The sequence below is a fragment of the Salmo salar genome, chromosome ssa09 (genome assembly GCF_905237065.1).
Source record: "Salmo salar chromosome ssa09, Ssal_v3.1, whole genome shotgun sequence".
In the NCBI taxonomy this organism is placed as follows: Eukaryota; Metazoa; Chordata; class Actinopteri; order Salmoniformes; family Salmonidae; genus Salmo; species Salmo salar.
Window position 1 is genome coordinate 150,388,404 of NC_059450.1, and position 18,881 is coordinate 150,407,284.

The 18,881-nt window shown below is 42.2% G+C and overlaps 1 protein-coding gene across 3 annotated transcripts in view; it reads left to right on the top strand.

The window, feature by feature from the left end:
• Window positions 1-18,881, top strand: part of si (sucrase-isomaltase) — a 151,447-nt gene that overhangs the window by 113,185 nt on the left and 19,381 nt on the right. For all 3 annotated transcript variants that reach the window (XM_014215243.2, XM_014215242.2, XM_045724816.1), the window contains exons 30-40: window positions 7,334-7,446; window positions 7,854-7,979; window positions 8,431-8,559; window positions 8,668-8,784; window positions 9,590-9,652; window positions 9,777-9,893; window positions 10,105-10,195; window positions 13,309-13,447; window positions 17,842-17,975; window positions 18,091-18,125; window positions 18,366-18,482. In XM_014215243.2, coding sequence (XP_014070718.2) covers window positions 7,334-7,446; window positions 7,854-7,979; window positions 8,431-8,559; window positions 8,668-8,784; window positions 9,590-9,652; window positions 9,777-9,893; window positions 10,105-10,195; window positions 13,309-13,447; window positions 17,842-17,975; window positions 18,091-18,125; window positions 18,366-18,482 — 1,181 coding nt within the window. The remainder of the gene's footprint in view (window positions 1-7,333; window positions 7,447-7,853; window positions 7,980-8,430; window positions 8,560-8,667; window positions 8,785-9,589; window positions 9,653-9,776; window positions 9,894-10,104; window positions 10,196-13,308; window positions 13,448-17,841; window positions 17,976-18,090; window positions 18,126-18,365; window positions 18,483-18,881) is intronic.

The following is an 18,881-nucleotide window of genomic DNA, read 5'->3' on the forward strand; positions in this document are numbered from 1 at the left end:
CCTGCAGCCGTCCTACCGCTCAGGAAGGAGATGCGTTCTGTCTCCTAGAGATGAACGTACTTTGGTGAGAAAAGTGCAAATCAATCCCAGAACAACAGCAAAGGACCTTGTGAAGATGCTGGAGGAACAAGGTACAAAAGTATCTATACCACAGTAAAACAAGTCCTATATCGACACAACCAGAATGGCCGCTCAGCAAGGAAGAAGCCACTGCTCCAAAACCGCTATAAAAAAGCCAGACTACGGTCTGCAACTGCACATGGGGACAAAGATCGTACTTTTTGGAGAAATGTCCTCTGGTCTGATGAAACAAAAATTGAAGTGTTTGGCCGTAATGATCATCGTTATGTTTGGAGGAAAAAGGGGGAGGCTTGCAAGCCGAAGAACACCATACCAACCATGGGGGTGGCAGCATCATGTTGTGGGGGTGCTTTGCTTCACAAAATAGATGGCGTAATGAGGAAGAAAATTATATGGATATATTGAAGCAACATCAACATCAAAGTCATAAGTCAGGAAGTTAAATCTTGGTCACAAATGGGTCATCCAAATGGACAATGACCCCAAGCATACTTACAAAGTTGTGGCAAAATGGTTTACAACAAAGTCAAGGTATTGGAGTGGCCATCAGAAAGCCCTGACCTCAATCCTAGGAGGCCTACAAACCTGACTCAGTTACACCAGTTCTGTCAGGAGGCATGGGCCAAAATTCTCCCAACGTATTGTGGGAAGCTTATGGAAGGCTACCCGAAACGTTTGACCCAAGTTAAACAATTTAAAGGCAATGCTACCAAATCCTAATTGAGTGTATGTAAACTTCTGACCCACTGGGAAAGTGATGAAAGAAATAAAAGCTGAAATAAATAATACTCTCTATTATTATTCTGACATTTCACATTCTTAAAATAAAGTGGTTATCCTAACTGACCTAAGACAGGGAATTTTTACTGGGATTAAATGTCAGAAATTGTGAAAAGCTGAGTTTAAATGTATTTGGCTATGGTGTATTTAAACTTTCGACTACGACTGTATTTGTATGTGATGGGATGTATAGACATTATGGACAGTTTGTGGATAGAATATATAGTATATCTGTAGGATAGAATAGTGTATGTACAGCAATAGTTGAATAGGATGGACTTGACATGAATACGGTATATACTTATGAAATTAGTACAACATGTATATAGGGCAGCAGCCGCTAAGGTGCAGGATTGAGTAACCGAGTGGTAGCTGGCTAGTGACAGTGACTAAGGTCAGGGCAGGGTACTTGGTGGAGGCCGTTTAGTGATAGCTATTTAAGTCTGATGGCTTTGACGCACCTGTACTGACCTCAGCTTCTGGATGGTAGTGGGTTGAAGAGGCCGTGGCTCAAGTGTCTGAGGTCCTTGATGATCTTTTTGGCCTTCCTGTGATATTGGGTACTGTAGATATCCTGGAGGACAGGCAGTGTGCACCCGGTGATGCGTTGGGCAGACCTCACCACCCTCTGGAGAGCCCTGCGGTTGCAGACGGTGCAGTTGCAGTACCAGGCGGTGGTACAGCCTGACAGGATGCTCTCAATGATGCATTTGTAAAAGTTGAAGAGGTGCTGTTGCGCCTTCTCCACTACACTGTCTGTTTGGGTGGACCATTTCAGATTGTCTGTAATGTGTACACAGAGGAACTTTAAGCTTTTCACCTTTTCCACCGCGGCCCCATCAATGTGGATGGGGCCGTGCTCCCTCTGCTGTCTCCTGAAGTCCATGATCAGCATCTTCAATTTGTTGATTTTGAGGGAGAGGTTATTTTCCTGGCAACACTCCGCCAGGGCCCTCACCTCCTCCCTGTCTCACCATTGTTGGTTATCAGGCCTACCACCGTTGTGTCGTCTGCAAACTTGATGATTGAGTTGGAGGTGTGTGTGGCCATGAATTCATGGGTGAAAAGGGAGTACAGGAGGGAGCTGAGCACACACCTTGTGGGGCCCCAGTGTTGAGGATCAGTGAAGTGGAGGTGTTGTTTCCTAACTTCACCACCTGGGGGCGGCCCGTCAGGAAGTCCAGGACCCAGTTGCACAGGGCGGGGTTCAGACCCAGGGCCCTGAGCTTAATGATGAGCTTGGAGGGTACTATGGTGTTGAAGGCTAAGCTTTAGTCAATGAATAGCATTCTTACATAGGTATTCCTCTTGTCCAGATGGGATAGGGCAGTGTGCAGTGTGATGGCGATTGCATCATCCGTGTATCTATTGGGGTGGCATGAAAATTGCAGTAGGTCTAGGGTGACAGGTAAGATGTAGGGGATATGATCCTTGACTAGTCTCTCAAAGCGCTTCAGGATGACAGAAGTGAGTGCAACGGAGTGATAGTAATTTAGTTCAGTTACCTTCACTATCTTGGGTACAGGAACAATGGTGGACATCTTGAAGCAAGTGGGAACAGCAGACTGGTATAGGGAGAGATTTAATATGTACGTAAACACTCCAGCAAATTGGTCTGCGCATGCTCTGACGACGCGGCTAGGGATGCCGTTTTTGTCAGCAGCCTTGGAAGGGTAAAGACCCTTAAATGTCTTACTCACATCGGCCACGGAGAAGGAGAGCCCACAGTCTTCGGAAGTGGCCCGCGTTGGTGGCACTTTGTTATCCTCAAAGCGGGCGAAGAAGGTGTTTAGCTTGTCTGGGATCGAAGACGTCGGTGTCTGCAACATTGCTGGACTTCCCTTCGTAGTCTGTGATTGTCTAGAGTCTCTGCCACATACGTCTCGTGTCTGAGCCTATGATCAAAACAATCTTGAAGCATGGATTTCGATTGGTCAGACCAGTGTTGTATAGACCTTAGTATGGGTACTTCCTTTTTGAGTTTCTGCATATAGGAAGGGAGGAGCAGAATGGAGTCGTGATCTGATTTGCCAAAGGGAGGGCAGGGGAGGGCCTTGTAGCCATCCCGGATGGGAGAGTAACAATGGTTGAGAGTTTTTTTTAAGCGCGAGTACTACTGGTAATGTGTTGGTCGAACTTCAGTAGTGTTTTCCCCTTCAATTGTGTTTTCCTCTTCAGTTGTGTTTTCCTCTTCAATAGTGTTTTCCTTGGATTTGCTTTGTTCAAGTCTCCAGCTACAATACATGCAACTTCAGGATATTAGGTTTACAGGATGTTTACAGTTTGCACATAGTCCAGTGAAGTTCCTTGAGAGCCGTCGTGGTATCGGCTTGAGGGGGAATATACACAGCTGTGACGATGACCGAAGATAATTCTCTTCGGGAGGTAATGCGGGCGGCATTTAATTGTGACGTATTCTAGGTTGAATAAGTTCCCTCCAGCTGTATTTAATAACGCAAAAAAACGCTCTGGGCTAATAATGTGAGAGATGACACAACAAAAAATACTGCAAAGTTGCTTAGGAGCTACATACAGAGCTGCCATGTCTATCTGCACCATTTTGTTAATTATTGTAGACCCTAGGTATCACACTTGATGCTGATACTACTTTCATGATAGTAGTCATAGTGTACCAGATAACGAGTGTTGATACCAAACCAGTATGCACTGAAAGCCCTGATATGACTTAGAGCTGAGAGAGCGAGAGCGAGAGCGAGAGAGAGAGAGTGACTCATTTAGTGTCACAGAACACCCCACCCCCATCCATCTCTCTCTCTCTCTCTCTCTTAGTTGTTCTCTCTGTATTCGCATTGGAATGTGACTTCAGATCTTTCGGAGCATTAGCAGTCCCTGCCTCCCTCTAACACACCCACTCATTTCCCCTTCTCTCTCTCTCTCTCTCTCTCTGTTCATAGGAGTAACAACATGAATTTGGTCAGTGTCAGTGGTGGATAAGGAGAGAGGAGGGATGTTGAGTGGTTGAGACTGACCATCAGATGCATGAAAAATCTGTACAAAATAAAAATAAAAAGCGAATTATTTAAATGTACACTCACTCAGCTGTGTCCCAAAAGTAATACAACTACCGGTTAGATCATATAGCCTACCTCAAATGTTTTAGTATCATTTAAAAAAATAGTCCAAACAACAATGCATTGGCAGGGCAATTCAAGCAAACCCAATATGCGGTGATATTGTACTGGTACTACGGTACTGTTTTAAATAGGTTATGTTAAAAAGAAATCTGATCTCAGCTTGATATTGACTCAGAAAGTGATCTTGACTCAGAAAAGATTGGTGACCACTCTCATAGGAGAACCCTTTTTGGTTCTATGTACAATCTTGTTTGGTTCCAGGTAGAACCCTTTTGGTTCTTCAAAGGGTTCTCCTATGGGGACAGCTGAAGAAACCTTTTAAGTTCTGTATAGGATGTATTTTTCTAACTCCAGCTCAAACCACCCCCTTCCTAAAGATGTAGTATCGTAATTTGAGCCAGTTTGCTACAGAAGGGAAATATTCATTCAGCAACAGGAAACAACAGGCCTACTGTTGTTGTGTCATCGGCAAATGTAATGATGGTGTTGGAGTCTGCCTGGCCGTGCAGTCATGTGTGAACAGGGAGTACAGGAGGGGACTGAGCACGTACCCCTGAGGGGCCCCTGTGTTGAGGATCAGCATGGTGGATGTGTTGTTACCTACCTTACCACCTGGGGTCAGCCCGTCAGGAAGTCCAGGATCCAGTTGCAGAGGGAGGTGTTTAGTCCCAGGGTCCTTAGCTTATTGATGAGCTTTGAGGGCACTATGGTGTTGAACGCTGAGCTGTAGTCAATGAATAGCATTCTCACATAGGTGTTCCTTTTGTCCAGGTGGGATAAGGTAGTGTGGTGTGCAATAGAGATTGCATCATCTGTGGATCTATTGGGGCGGTATGCAAATTGGAGTGTGTCTAGGGTTTCTGGGATAATGGTGTTGATGTGAGCCATGACCGGCCTTTCAAAGCACTTCATGACTACAGACGTGAGTGCTACGGGTCAGTAGTCATTAAGGCAGGTTACCTTGGTGTTCTTGGGCACAGGCACTATGGTGGTCTGCTTAAAATATGTTGGCATTACAGACTCGGTCAGGGAGAGGTTGAAAATGTCAGTGAAGACACTTGCCAGTTGGTCAGCGCATGCTCGCAGTGCACGTCCTGGTAATCCGTCTGGCCCTGCGGCCTTGTGAATGTTGACCTGTTTAAAGGTCTTACTCACATCGGCTGCGGAGAGCGTGATCACACAGTCTTCTGGAGCAGCTGATAATCTCATGCATGTTTCAGTGTTATTTGCCTCGAAGCAAGCATAGAAGTAGTTTAGCTCGTCTGGTAGGCTTGTGTGACTGGGCAGCTCTCGGCTGTGCTTCCCTTTTCTAGTCTGTAATGGTTTGCAAGCCTTGCCACATCCGACGAGCGTCAGAGCCGGTGTAGTACGATTTGATCTTAGTCCTGTATTGAAGCTTTGCCTGTTTGATGGTTCGTTGGAGGGCATAGCGGGATTTCTTGTATGTTTCCGGGTTAGAGTCCCGCTCCATGAATCCGGCAGCTCTAGCCTTCAGCTCAGTGTGGATGCTGCCTGTAATCCATGGCTTCTGGTTGGGGTATGTACATATGGTCACTGTGGGGACGACGTCATCGATGTACTAATTGATGAAGCCAATGACTGATGTGGTGTACTCCTCAATGCCATCTGAGGAATCCAGGAACATATTCCAGTCTGTGCTAGCAAAACAGTCCTTTAGTTTAGCATCTGCTTCATCTGACCACTTTTTTATTGAACTTGTCACTGGTGCTTCCTGCTTTAATTTTTTCTTGTAAGCAGGAATCAGGAGGATAGAATTATGATCAGATTTGCCAAATTGAGGGCGAGGGAGAGCTTTGTATGTGTCTCTGTTTGTAGAGTAAAGGTGGTCGAGAGTTTTTTTCCCTCTGGTTGCACATTTAACATGCTGATAGAAATTTGGTAACAAGGATTTAAGTTTCCCTGCATTAAAGTCCCCGGCTACTAGGGGCGCCGCCTCTGGGTTAGCGTTTTCTTGTTTGCTTATGGTGGAATACAGTTAATTCAATGCTGTCTTAGTGCCAGCCTCTGACTGTGGTGGTATGTAGACAGCTACGAAAAATACAGATAAAAACTCTCTAGGTAGATTGTGTGGTCTATAGCTTATCATGAGATACTCTACCTTAGATATCATTCACCAGCTATTATTTACAAAAATACATTGTCCGCCACCCCTTGTCTTACCAGACATTGCTGTTCTATCCTGCCGGTATAGCGTGTAACCAGCCAGCTGTATGTTGATAGTGTCGTCGTTCAGCCACGACTCCGTGAAGCATAAGATGTTACAGTTTTTAATGTCCTGTTGGTAGTTTAATATTCCGCGTAGCGCATCAATTTTATTCTCCAAAGATTACACATTTGCTTGCAGAATGGAGGGCAGTAGTTTTTTTTCGATCTCCTGCAAATTCTCAGAAGACAGGCCGCCCTTTGGCCCCTTTTTCTCCGCCTCCTCTTCACTCAAATGACGGGGATCAGGGCCTGTTCCCCAGGAAGCCGTATATCCTTCTCGTCGGGCTCGTCAGAGTCGTGAATGGAAGAAAAAAAATTCCGCCAGTCCGTGGTGAGTAATCGCGGTCCTGATGTCCAGAAGTTATTTTCGGTCATAAGAGACGGTAGTGGCAACATTATGTACAAAATAAGTTGAAAAATAAGTTACAAACAACGCAAATAAGCGAACAAAAAAGCACACTAGGTTGGGTACACGTAAAACGTCTGCCTTCCTCTCCGGCACCATCTTAATCAAGGACCCCTTTCTAACTAAAGTCTCAGACGACCCCTTTCTATCTAAAGTCTCAGACGTCCCCTTTCTAACTAAAGTCTCAGACGACCCCTTTCTAACTAAAGTCTCAGACGACCCCTTTCTAACTAAAGTCTCAGACGTCCCCTTTCTAACTAAAGTCTCAGACGACCCCTTTCTAACTAAAGTCTCAGACGACCCCTTTCTAACTAAAGTCTCAGACGACCCCTTTCTAACTAAAGTCTCAGACGACCCCTTTCTAACTAAAGTCTCAGACGATCCCTTTCTAACTAAAGTCTCAGACGACCCCTTTCTAACTAAAGTCTCAGACGACCCCTTTCTAACTAAAGTCTCAGACGACCCCTTTCTATCTAAAGTCTCAGACGACCCCTTTCTAACTAAAGTCTCAGACGACCCCTTTCTAACTAAAGTCTCAGACGACCCCTTTCTAACTAAAGTCTCAGACGACCCCTTTCTAACCAGCTCAAACAGGCCGTTTCTAAGTACAGTGTGTATCGTTTGTTTTGTTTCAGTTCAAGGGCATACTGGCATCATGTAATATAAATTGCAGATGGTCCTTTGTTGACCTTATAGGAATGTATATAAATATTTACATTCACTGACCTTTAACCTTTGACACTAGATGTGACCTTCCAGCCGACCCCTGCCCTGACCTATCGTACCCTGGGGGGAATCCTGGACTTCTACATTGTGATGGGACCCACCCCAGAGCTGGTGGTGGAGGAGTATACTGCCGTAAGTCTCTCTGTGTGTGTGTGTATTTGTTTGTAGGTGTGTGTGTGTGTGTGTGTGTGTGTGTGTGTGTGTGTGTGTGTGTGTGTGTGTGTGTGTGTGTGTGTGTGTGTGTGTGTGTTCTTTTTCTGGCTCTGTGCCCCTCCTGATGGACTACAGCAGCTGGGACTTTTACGCTTCATTGCTCCCTCATCTAGCCAATCTAAACACACACACACACACACACACACACACACACACACACACACACACACACACACACACACACACACACACACACACACACACACACACACGTGCTACTTTAGACAGTACACGACAAAGCACACAATCAACAACCTGTTTAAGACATATCTCAGCCAAAAGTAAACTTTCTTAACTGGTTTCACTTCCTTGTTCATTCTCATCAGCTGATTGGACGTCCCGTGCTCCCTGCCTATTGGTCCCTTGGGTTCCAGCTCTGTCGCTATGGATACGCCAATGACACAGAGATAGCAGACCTCTACAGAGAAATGAGAGCAGCAGGAATACCCTACGTAAGCACCTTTGAATTATACCCTTCAAACAAGTGCCCTTACTCAACACCCTACAACACCATTTGTCATCATAAATAGCTTTGTGTTACTCTAAGTACATTAAACTCAAGCACCCTTACTTTAATCCCTACAATACTCTCTACCTATGTTAAACCCCCTTGTTTCTGTTTAAGCATCCTTATCTCCAGTGCCCTTGTCAGCAACAGTAATTTCCAGGCCCCTAACCCAAGCCCTGTACTCCCTGCAGGATGTGCAGTATGCAGAACATAGACTAACCCATGCCCTCGACCTCCTGTAGAATGTACAGTATGCAGAACATAGACCAACCCATGCCCTCGACCTCCTGTAGAATGTACAGGATGCAGAACATAGACCAACCCATGCCCTCGACCTCCTGTAGGATGTACAGTAAGCAGAACATAGACTAACCCATGCCCTCGACCTCCTGTAGGATGTGCAGTATGCAGACATAGACTACATGGAGCGCCAGCTAGACTTTGTTCTGGATAGCCAGTTCCAGGGTCTACCAGCCCTGGTGGACCACATGAGAGGAGAAGGCATGAGATTCATCTTCATACTGGTACATTATGGAATATGAAACATATAACGATCACATTTAAAACAGTAATAAGGGCCAGACGTATTTTCTGACAATGTTTTTTTAATGCCTGTTTGTGTATGCGTGCAGGACCCTGCCATCTGTGCCAATGAGACAACACCCTACTCTGCCTTTGACCGTGGTGTAGAAGAAGACGTATTCATCAAATGGCCCAAGCAGCTCAGCAATGACATCGTCTGGGGGAAGGTAAGGAGAGATGGAGAGGGAGGGTGGCATAAAGAGAGAGAGGGGAGGGTTGGTTGAGTTGAGGATAAAACTGATGGACGAAGATAAATATTTACGTTTTTAAATTACCAGTTTGAAATAGAATAAAATAAAGAAGAAGGAGAAAGTGAGTGAGACAGAGAGGAAGTAGTTAGATGGAGGTGTGAGTCTGATGACTGTCATCACATTCAATACGCTGTTGTGTTAACCAGGCTCTCTATTCAACTCTACTAATTGTCTCTATTCAACTCTACTAACTCTCTATATTCAACTCTACTAATTGACTCTATTAAACTGTACTAATTATCTATATTCAACTATACTAATTGTCTCTATTCAACTCTACTAACACTCTATATTCAACTCTACTATTTTACTCTATTACACTGTACTAATTATCTATATTCAACTATACTAATTGACTCTATTCAACTCTACTAATTATCTATATTCAACTATACTAATTGACTCTATTAAACTCTACTAATTAACTCTATTCAACTCTACTAATTTACTCTATTCAACTCTACTAATTATCTATATCCAACTATACTAATTTACTCTATTAAACTGTACCAATTTTCTATTTTCAACTATACTAATTGACTCTATTAAACTCTACTAATTAACTCTATTCAACTCTACTAATTTACTCTATTCAACTGTACACATTTTCTATTTTCAACTATACTAATTGACTCTATTAAACTCTACTAATTAACTCTATTCAACTCTACTAATTTACTCTATGCCACTGTAATAAAGTTGTCTTTTCTATCTGCTGTAGGTATGGCCTGACTTCCCTGGTGTTGTAGTCAATGAGTCTGTAGACTGGGACACGCAAGTAGAGGTATGTCTCACTTCCTGTTAACACAACTATCCAATCACAGAGCCTGACACACTTCCTGTTTTACAGTCCAATTACTGACATGTCTTAACGTTCTTTTGGTCATGTGTTCTCTGGCCAATCCCAGATCTATAGGTCCTATACGGCATTCCCAGACTTCTTCATGAATCGTACAGCAACGTGGTGGCATAGGGAGATTTCAGATTTCTACACTAAAACCATGAAATTTGATGGACTCTGGATCGTGAGTGATATCATACCATTAAGCACGCACGCACACACACACACACACACTCACACACACACACACACACACACACACACACACACACACACACACACACACACACACACACACACACACACACACACACACACACACACACACACACACACACACACACACACACACACACACAGTCTGTAATTTACCTTGAGTGTGATTGTGTGTTTAGGACATGAACGAACCATCCAGCTTCGTCCATGGGACCGTTGGAGAGAAGTGTCTGGGTCCCCCTGTCTACGACAACCCCCCATACATGCCACGTAAGAACACTCACACCTTTATCAAGACAATCACACCTGTATCAAGACACTCACACCTGTGTCAATACACTCACACCTGTATCAATACACTCACACCTGTATCAAGACACTCACACCTGTATCAATACACTCACACCTGTATCAATACACTCACACCTGTATCAAGACACTCACACCTGTATCAAGACACTCACACCTGTATCAAGACACTCACACCTGTATCAATACACTCACACCTGTATCAAGACACTCACACCTGTATCAATACACTCACACCTGTATCAAGACACTCACACCTGTATCAATACACTCACACCTGTATCAAGACACTCACACCTGTATCAATACACTCACACCTGTATCAAGACACTCACACCTGTATCAAGACACTCACACCTGTATCAAGACACTCACACCTTTATCAAGACACTCACACCTGTATCAATACACTCACACCTGTATCAATACACTCACACCTGTATCAAGACACTCACACCTGTATCAAGACACTCACACCTGTATCAAGACACTCACACCTGTATCAAGACACTCACACCTGTATCAATACACTCACACCTGTATCAATACACTCACACCTTTATCAATACACTCACACCTGTATCAATACACTCACACCTGTATCAATACACTCACAAATGTATCAATACACTCACACCTGTATCAAGACACTCACACCTGTATCAAGACACTCACACCTGTATCAAGACACTCACACCTGTATCAAGACACTCACACCTGTATCAAGACACTCAAGACACTATTATCGCCACAGTAACCGTCACGAGTCATGTTGGCAGTCAATTTCCGCGAGATTGTTTAGTCACGGTAATTAGGCTTCTCCAAGCTCTGATGCTGCTGATGGTCATTAGTAGCCTACCAAACTTGTTAACTGCCTGGTACTTAGCACTCTATTGTCCCTCTAATCACTCTGACATAATGCAAAATGTAATTGAAAATCTAATCAACCACGAGAGCTCATGTTGCGCAACATTTCTATAGGCTATGCTGTTGCGTGAGAAAACGACAGAGTGATGACCTCTTAAAAAGAGGAGGATCCCATCAGCTTTCTTTAGGCTAGGCCTACTATATTTATTTCTCAGCTTTCCTAATATTAAGCACATTGCTTATATTTACAACAGGAGTACAGCCTACCTTGCTGGCATGAAAATTAACCATGTGAAAAGCATTCTGCGTTTGCTATTTAAGTGCATAGATTACTGTTTTGAGACAGGTGGATGATACTTGTCCATTCTAAATCAAAACAAATTTCACATATATATTATTTAGTATATGTAAAAACTACCTTAAATCCAGTATTGTCTGATGGGTGACAATATTACCCTATCATTTGTGAATGATGCCCAGCTTGTTCAGTAAAGCAAGAAACAGAGCACGCCTTTTTTTTCCCTTCTAATTTTTCAAATCATAGTCGCACAACTCATGTAGCCTAGCCCATAGGCCTATATGTTTTAATAAGGTTTGTATCGCAATTAAAGTGGCCAAATAACTTCTTCAAATGAAACACAATTGTTGAGCCTAACTGGCATACATAAGCAGCCAATGAGTTTCAAGTTTGGGGAAGATCATTTTCACCATAAAAATGCACCTTTATAATACAAGAATTACATACATAATCACATTTCTGATCACTTTTGAAAATTGTTTTTTCCCACTAATTGATTGCATTTTGGAACATTCACACTACTGCCATGTGTGCATTGCTGCGCTTATAATGTGAAGAAATAGCCAAACATTTGATCAACATTTTAAGCTAAACATTCTGATCTGTTGTGTCAGCCTCATTGTGTAAAAAACGTTTTTTTGATGCTAGTGGTTGTATTCATTTAGGATCTATCGCATCCCACAACAGTCCCAGACTATGTTTGGAATATTTATTTCTCGCACAGAATAGAATAGGTCAATTTTTGTACTATGGGGGATAGTAGATTAACATAGGCAAGGGCTATTGCTGTTCGTTAGGCTTTTTTGGCTGACTTAAATGTTATGTGGACAGTACTTCCAATATCTTCAATATGCGCCTCGGAATTGGATAAGGAGCCCAATGTGTCTTTCTTCACTTGTAGCCTGTGATAAAGACCCAATCACGTGACAGGCATTGGCTAATAAGAATTTAGCCATCTGAGAGAACCATGTGAGTGAGAGGTGTTTTGAAGCACGTAGCTGAAATAAGGGAATTATAATTATTATATTCAGCCCAAGGGCACAACGGCCACTGGCCGCAAAAGGCATGGATTTTTTTAGGGGGCATAATGGCCACACAAATTTGAGGCATTATCAAGTGCTTGTCAAATTGTGAATAAGAGACTGATGAAATGTGTACAGCCTGCCAAAAACAACAAAGCAGAGCTTATGCATTTCATACAACCTTTTTGTATTGCATCATGCAGCCTTAGAAATGTATTAAAAATGAAAACATATAGGTGAACGTTTGTATCACAACTAAAGTTACATAAATAACTCTAAATGAAGCATATAGGAGTACTTGTTTCTTTGTTAACTGCTTAACACAGAATAGCCACATGTGCGCACTCCCTTAAATCGTTTGGAGAAAATATCCTTTAAGTTTTATTCAGCTATGTTCAATTGTATTCTTCATACTATGAAATAATCTACAATAATGCCACTGAATTCTAAGAAAATCTTGTCTGCTAAATGAACTAGTGTAGCCCACAGACACATGGCAGAGCCAGATCAGGACCTAACATAAGTACAACTCAGGGTATACTATTCTGTTCTTCTGAAATAGACATAATTTTCTTCATATCATGTTTCTTTAGACCTGTCTAAAATACATAATGGATTTATTGTGAAGGTGTAGGCTATATTACATGGATTTATTAGACTTTTTAAAATGTAGATGTTCCAAAGGTCTTCATCAGTGCATGGTTTGTAGGCTATGTGTGTGGAGGCCAGGAGATGCTAAATGTGTTTATGTTAATTAACGGTCAATTACCGTGAGACCGGCAGCTGACAAAATGCCATGACCGCCACAGCCCTAGTCACAACCACCTAAACCCTACTTTCTCCCTGCTATGTTCAGGACAGTAAGTATGTTGTGTGTGTCTTTCCAGCCCTGGAATCCAGACACCGTGGTCTCAACCATAAGACTCTGTGCATGAACAGCCAACAGCACCTCAGTGATGGTACCCCGGTCAAACACTATGACGTACACAATCTGTATGGATGGTCTCACACAAAACCCACATACGAGTGAGTATGGACACATCCTTATTAGTGACCAATGCAACATTTTCAGCATCAGTCACTTTCTATCTAGCCATGTCACTCTGTATCTAGTCACTCTGTATGTAGTCACTCTGTATCTAGTGACTCTGTATCTACTCACTTTGTATGTCGTCACTCTTTATGTAGTCACTATGTATCTAGTCACTCTGTATCAAGTCACTATGTATCTAGTCACTATGTATCTAGTCACTATGTATCTCGTCACTATGTATCTCGTCACTCTGTATCTAGTCACTATGTATCTAGTCACTATGTATCTAGTCACTTTGTATGTCGTCACTCTTTATGTAGTCACTATGTATCTAGTCACTATGTATCTAGTCACTATGTATCTAGTCACTATGTATCTCGTCACTATGTATCTAGTCACTATGTATCTCGTCACTATGTATCTAGTCACTCTGTATCTCGTCACTCTTTATGTAGTCACTATGTATCTCATCACTCTGTATCTAGTCACTATGTATCTCGTCACTCTGTATCTAGTCACTCTTTATGGAGTCACTATGTATCTAGCCATACTCTCATTTAGTGAACTAGGTATATAGTCATACTCCTATATAGTGAACAAGGTATATAATCATACTCCTATATAGTGAACTAGGTATATAATCATACTCCTATATAGTGCACTAGGTATATAGTCATACTCCTATATAGTGAACTAGGTATATAGTCATACACCTATATAGTGAACACGGTATATAGTGAACTAGGTATATAATCATACTCCTATATATAGTGAACTAGGTATATAGTCATACTCCTACATAGTGAACTAGGTATATAGTGAACTAGGTATATAATCATACTCCTATATATAATCATACTCCTATATAGTGAACTAGGTATATAATCATACTCCTATATAGTGAACTAGGTATATAGTCATACTCCTATATAGTGAACTAGTGAACTAGGTATGGTGAACTAGGTATATAGTCATACTCCTATATAGTGAACTAGGTATATAGTCATACTCCTATATAGTGAACTAGGTATATATTCATACTCCTACATAGTGAACTAGGTATATAATCACAGTCCTATATAGTGAACTAGGTATATAATCATACTCCTATATAGTGAACTAGGTATATAGTCATACTCCTATATAGTGAACTAGGTATATAGTCATACCCCTATATAGTGAACTAGGTATATAGTCATAATCCTATATAGTGAACTAGGTATATAGTGAACTAGGTATATAGTCATACTCCTATATAGTGAACTAGGTATATAGTCATACTCCTATATAGTGAACTAGGTATATAGTGAACTAGGTATATAGTCATACTCCTATATAGTGAACTAGGTATATAGTCATACTCCTATAGTGAACAAGGTATATAGTCATACTCCTATATAGTGAACTAGGTATATAATCATACTCCTATATAGTGAACGAGGTATATAGTCATACTCCTATATAGTGAACTAGGTATATAATCATAGTCCTATATATGTGAACTAGGTATATAGTCATACTCCTATATAGTGAACTAGGTGTACTGCTCAAAAAAATAAACACTTAAACAACACAATGTAACTCCAAGTCAATCACACTTCTATGAAATCAAACTGTCCACTTAGGAAGCAACACTGATTGACAATAAATTTCACATGCTGTTGTGCAAATGGAATAGACAACAGGTGGAAATTATAGGCAATTAGCAAGACACCCCCAATAAAGGAGTGGTTCTGCACAGACCACTTCTCAGTTCCTATGCTTCTTGGCTGATGTTTTGGTCACTTTTGAATGCTGGCGGTGCTTTCACTCTAGTGGTAGCATGAGACGGAGTCTACAACCCACACAAGTGGCTCAGGTAGTGCAGCTCATCCAGGATGGCACATCAATGCGAGCTGTGGCAAGAAGGTTTGCTGTGTCTGTCAGCGTAGTGTCCAGAGCATGGAGGCGCTACCAGGAGACAGGCCAGTACATCAGGAGACGTGGAGGAGGCCGTAGGAGGGCAACAACCCAGCAGCAGGACCGCTACCTCTGCCTTTGTGCAAGGAGGAGCAGGAGGAGCACTGCCAGAGCCCTGCAAAATGACCTCCAGCAGGCCACAAATGTGCATGTGTCTGCTCAAACGGTCAGAAACAGACTCCATGAGGGTGGTATGAGGGCCCGACGTCCACAGGTGGGGGTTGTGCTTACAGCCCAACACCGTGCAGGACGTTTGACATTTCCCAGAGAACACCAAGATTGGCAAATTCGCCACTGGCGCCCTGTGCTCTTCACAGATGAAAGCAGGTTCACACTGAGCACATGTGACAGACGTGACAGAGTCTGGAGACGCCATGGAGAACGTTCTGCTGCCTGCAACATCCTCCAGCATGACCGGTTTGGCGGTGGGTCAGTCATGGTGTGGGGTGGCATTTCTTTGGGGGGCCGCACAGCCCTCCTTGTGCTCGCCAGAGGTAGCCTGACTGCCATTAGGTACCGAGATGAGATCCTCAGACCCCTTGTGAGACCATATGCTGGTGCGGTTGGCACTGGGTTCCTCCTAATGCAAGACAATGCTAGACCTCATGTGGCTGGAGTGTGTCAGCAGTTCCTGCAAGAGGAAGGCATTGATGCTATGGACTGGCCCGCCCGTTCCCCAGACCTGAATCCAATTGACATCATATCTTGCTCCATCCAACAACGCCACGTTGGACCACAGACTGTCCAGGAGTTGGCGGATGCTTTAGTCCAGGTCTGGGAAGAGATCCCTCAGGAGACCATCCGCCACCTCATCAGGAGCATGCCCAGGCATTGTAGGGAGGTCAAACAGGCACGTGGAGGCCACACACACTACTGAGCCTCATTTTGACTTGTTTTAAGGACATTACATCAAAGTTGGATCAGCCTGTAGTGTGGTTTTCCACTTTAATTTTGAGTGTGACTCCAAATCCAGACCTCCATGGGTTGACAAATTGGATTTCCATTGATTATTTTTGTGTGATTTTGTTGTCAGCACATTCAACTATGTAAAGAAAAAATAATTGAATAAGATTATTTCATTCATTCAGATCTAGGATGTGTTATTTTAGTGTTCCCTTTATTTTTTTGAGCAGTGTATATAGTCATACTCCTATATAGTGAACTAGGTATGTAGTCATACTCCTATATAGTGAACTAGGTATATAGTGAACTAGGTATATAGTCATACTCCTATATAGTGAACTAGGTATATAGTGAACTAGGTATATAGTCATACTCCTATATAGTGAACTAGGTATATAGTCATACTCCTATATAGTGAACTAGGTATATAGTCATACTCCTATGTAGTGAACTAGGTATATAATCATACTCCTATATAGTGAACTAGGTATATAGTCATACTCCTATATAGTGAACTAGGTATATAATCATACTCCTATATAGTGAACTAGGTATATAGTCATACTCCTATATAGTGAACTAGGTATATAGTCATACTCCTATATAGTGAACTAGGTATATAGTCATACTCCTATATAGTGAATTAGGTATATAGTGAACTAGGTATATAGTCATACTCCTATATAGTGAACTAGGTATATAGTGAACTAGGTATATAGTCATACTCCTATATAGTGAACTAGGTATATAATCATAGTCCTATATAGTGAACTAGGAATATAGTCATACTCCTATATAGTGAACTAGGTATATAGTCATACTCCTATATAGTGAACTAGGTATATAGTCATACTCCTATATAGTGAACTAGGTATATAGTCATACTCCTATATAGTGAACTAGGTATATAGTGAACTAGGTATATAGTCATACTCCTATATAGTGAACTAGGTATATAGTCATACTCCTATATAGTGAACTAGGTATATAATCATACTCCTATATAGTGAACTAGGTATATAATCATACTCCTATATAGTGAACTAGGTATATAGTCATACTCCTATATAGTGAACTTGGTATATAGTCATACTCCTATATAGTGAATTAGGTATATAGTCATACTCCTATATAGTGAACTAGGTATATAGTCATACTCCTATATAGTGAACTAGGTATATAGTGAACTAGGTATATAGTCATACTCCTACATAGTGAACTAGATATATAATCATACTCCTATATAGTGAACTAGGTATATAATCATACTCCTATATAGTGAACTAGGTATATAGTCATAGTCCTATATAGTGAACTAGGTATATAATCATACTCCTATATAGTGAACTAGGAATATAATCATACTCCTATATAGTGAACTAGGAATATAATCATACTCCTATATAGTGAACTAGGTATATAGTCATAGTCCTATATAGTGAACTAGGTATATAGTGAACTAGGTATATAGTCATAGTCCTATATAGTGAACTAGATATCTGACTTCTCCTCCCTCTTTCTCCAGCGCCTTGCTGAGTGTGACAGGCAAGCGGGGGATAGTGGTGACCAGGTCTACCTACCCCTCCAGTGGGAAGTGGGCTGGACACTGGCTGGGAGACAACAACTCCAGCTGGGATCAGCTCTACAAGTCAATCATAGGTGTGTGTGTGTGTGTGTGTGTGTGTGTGTGTGTGTGTGTGTGTGTGTGTGTGTGTGTGTGTGTGTGTGTGTGTGTGTGTGTGTGTATTGACTGTTCTGTCTCTCTATTTAACAGGAATGATGGAGTTCAGTCTGTTTGGATTTTCTTACGTAAGTGACTCTTCTCTCTGGCTCCTTTCTACATGGCAAATGTTGTTGATTTCATAACTGTTTTGTGTGTCGTCTCTTCTAAGCTGTTTTCACTATTTAAATATTGTTGAAGTAACCAAAACACATTTTTGTACAACCGATGCTGCAGTCGATGAAATCTCTGTCTGCCCCCTCTGTCTCTTCCCCTCTCTCTCTACCCTCCTCTCTCTCTCTCTCTCCCCCCCTCTATATCTCTCTCAGACTGGAGCTGATATCTGTGGGTTCTTTAATCCAGCCCAGTATGAGATGTGTCTTCGCTGGACGCAGCTTGGTGCATTCTATCCTTACTCTCGCAACCACAACGGCAAGTTCAACCCTGTGAGTAATCTAGCAATCTACCTGTCCATACAATGACACACACACTTAGTCGCATATTCCTTCACTCCGAGGCAGTCCCCTTGGGTCATTATTGAACTTCAAGTTGACAGGTTGTTTTTTGTTGTGAGTAGATGACAGCGTCAGAACATGTCCAGCATTGCCACCCCAGTGTGCTTTTCATAGAGACTACTGACACACTCCCCTCCATTGATAAGGTCCCTTGAAACCAGGGGCCTAACACACACACACACACACACACACACACACACACACACACACACACACACACACACACACACACACACACACACACACACACACACACACACACACACACACACACACACACACACACACACACACACACACACACACACACACACACACACAGAATAATGT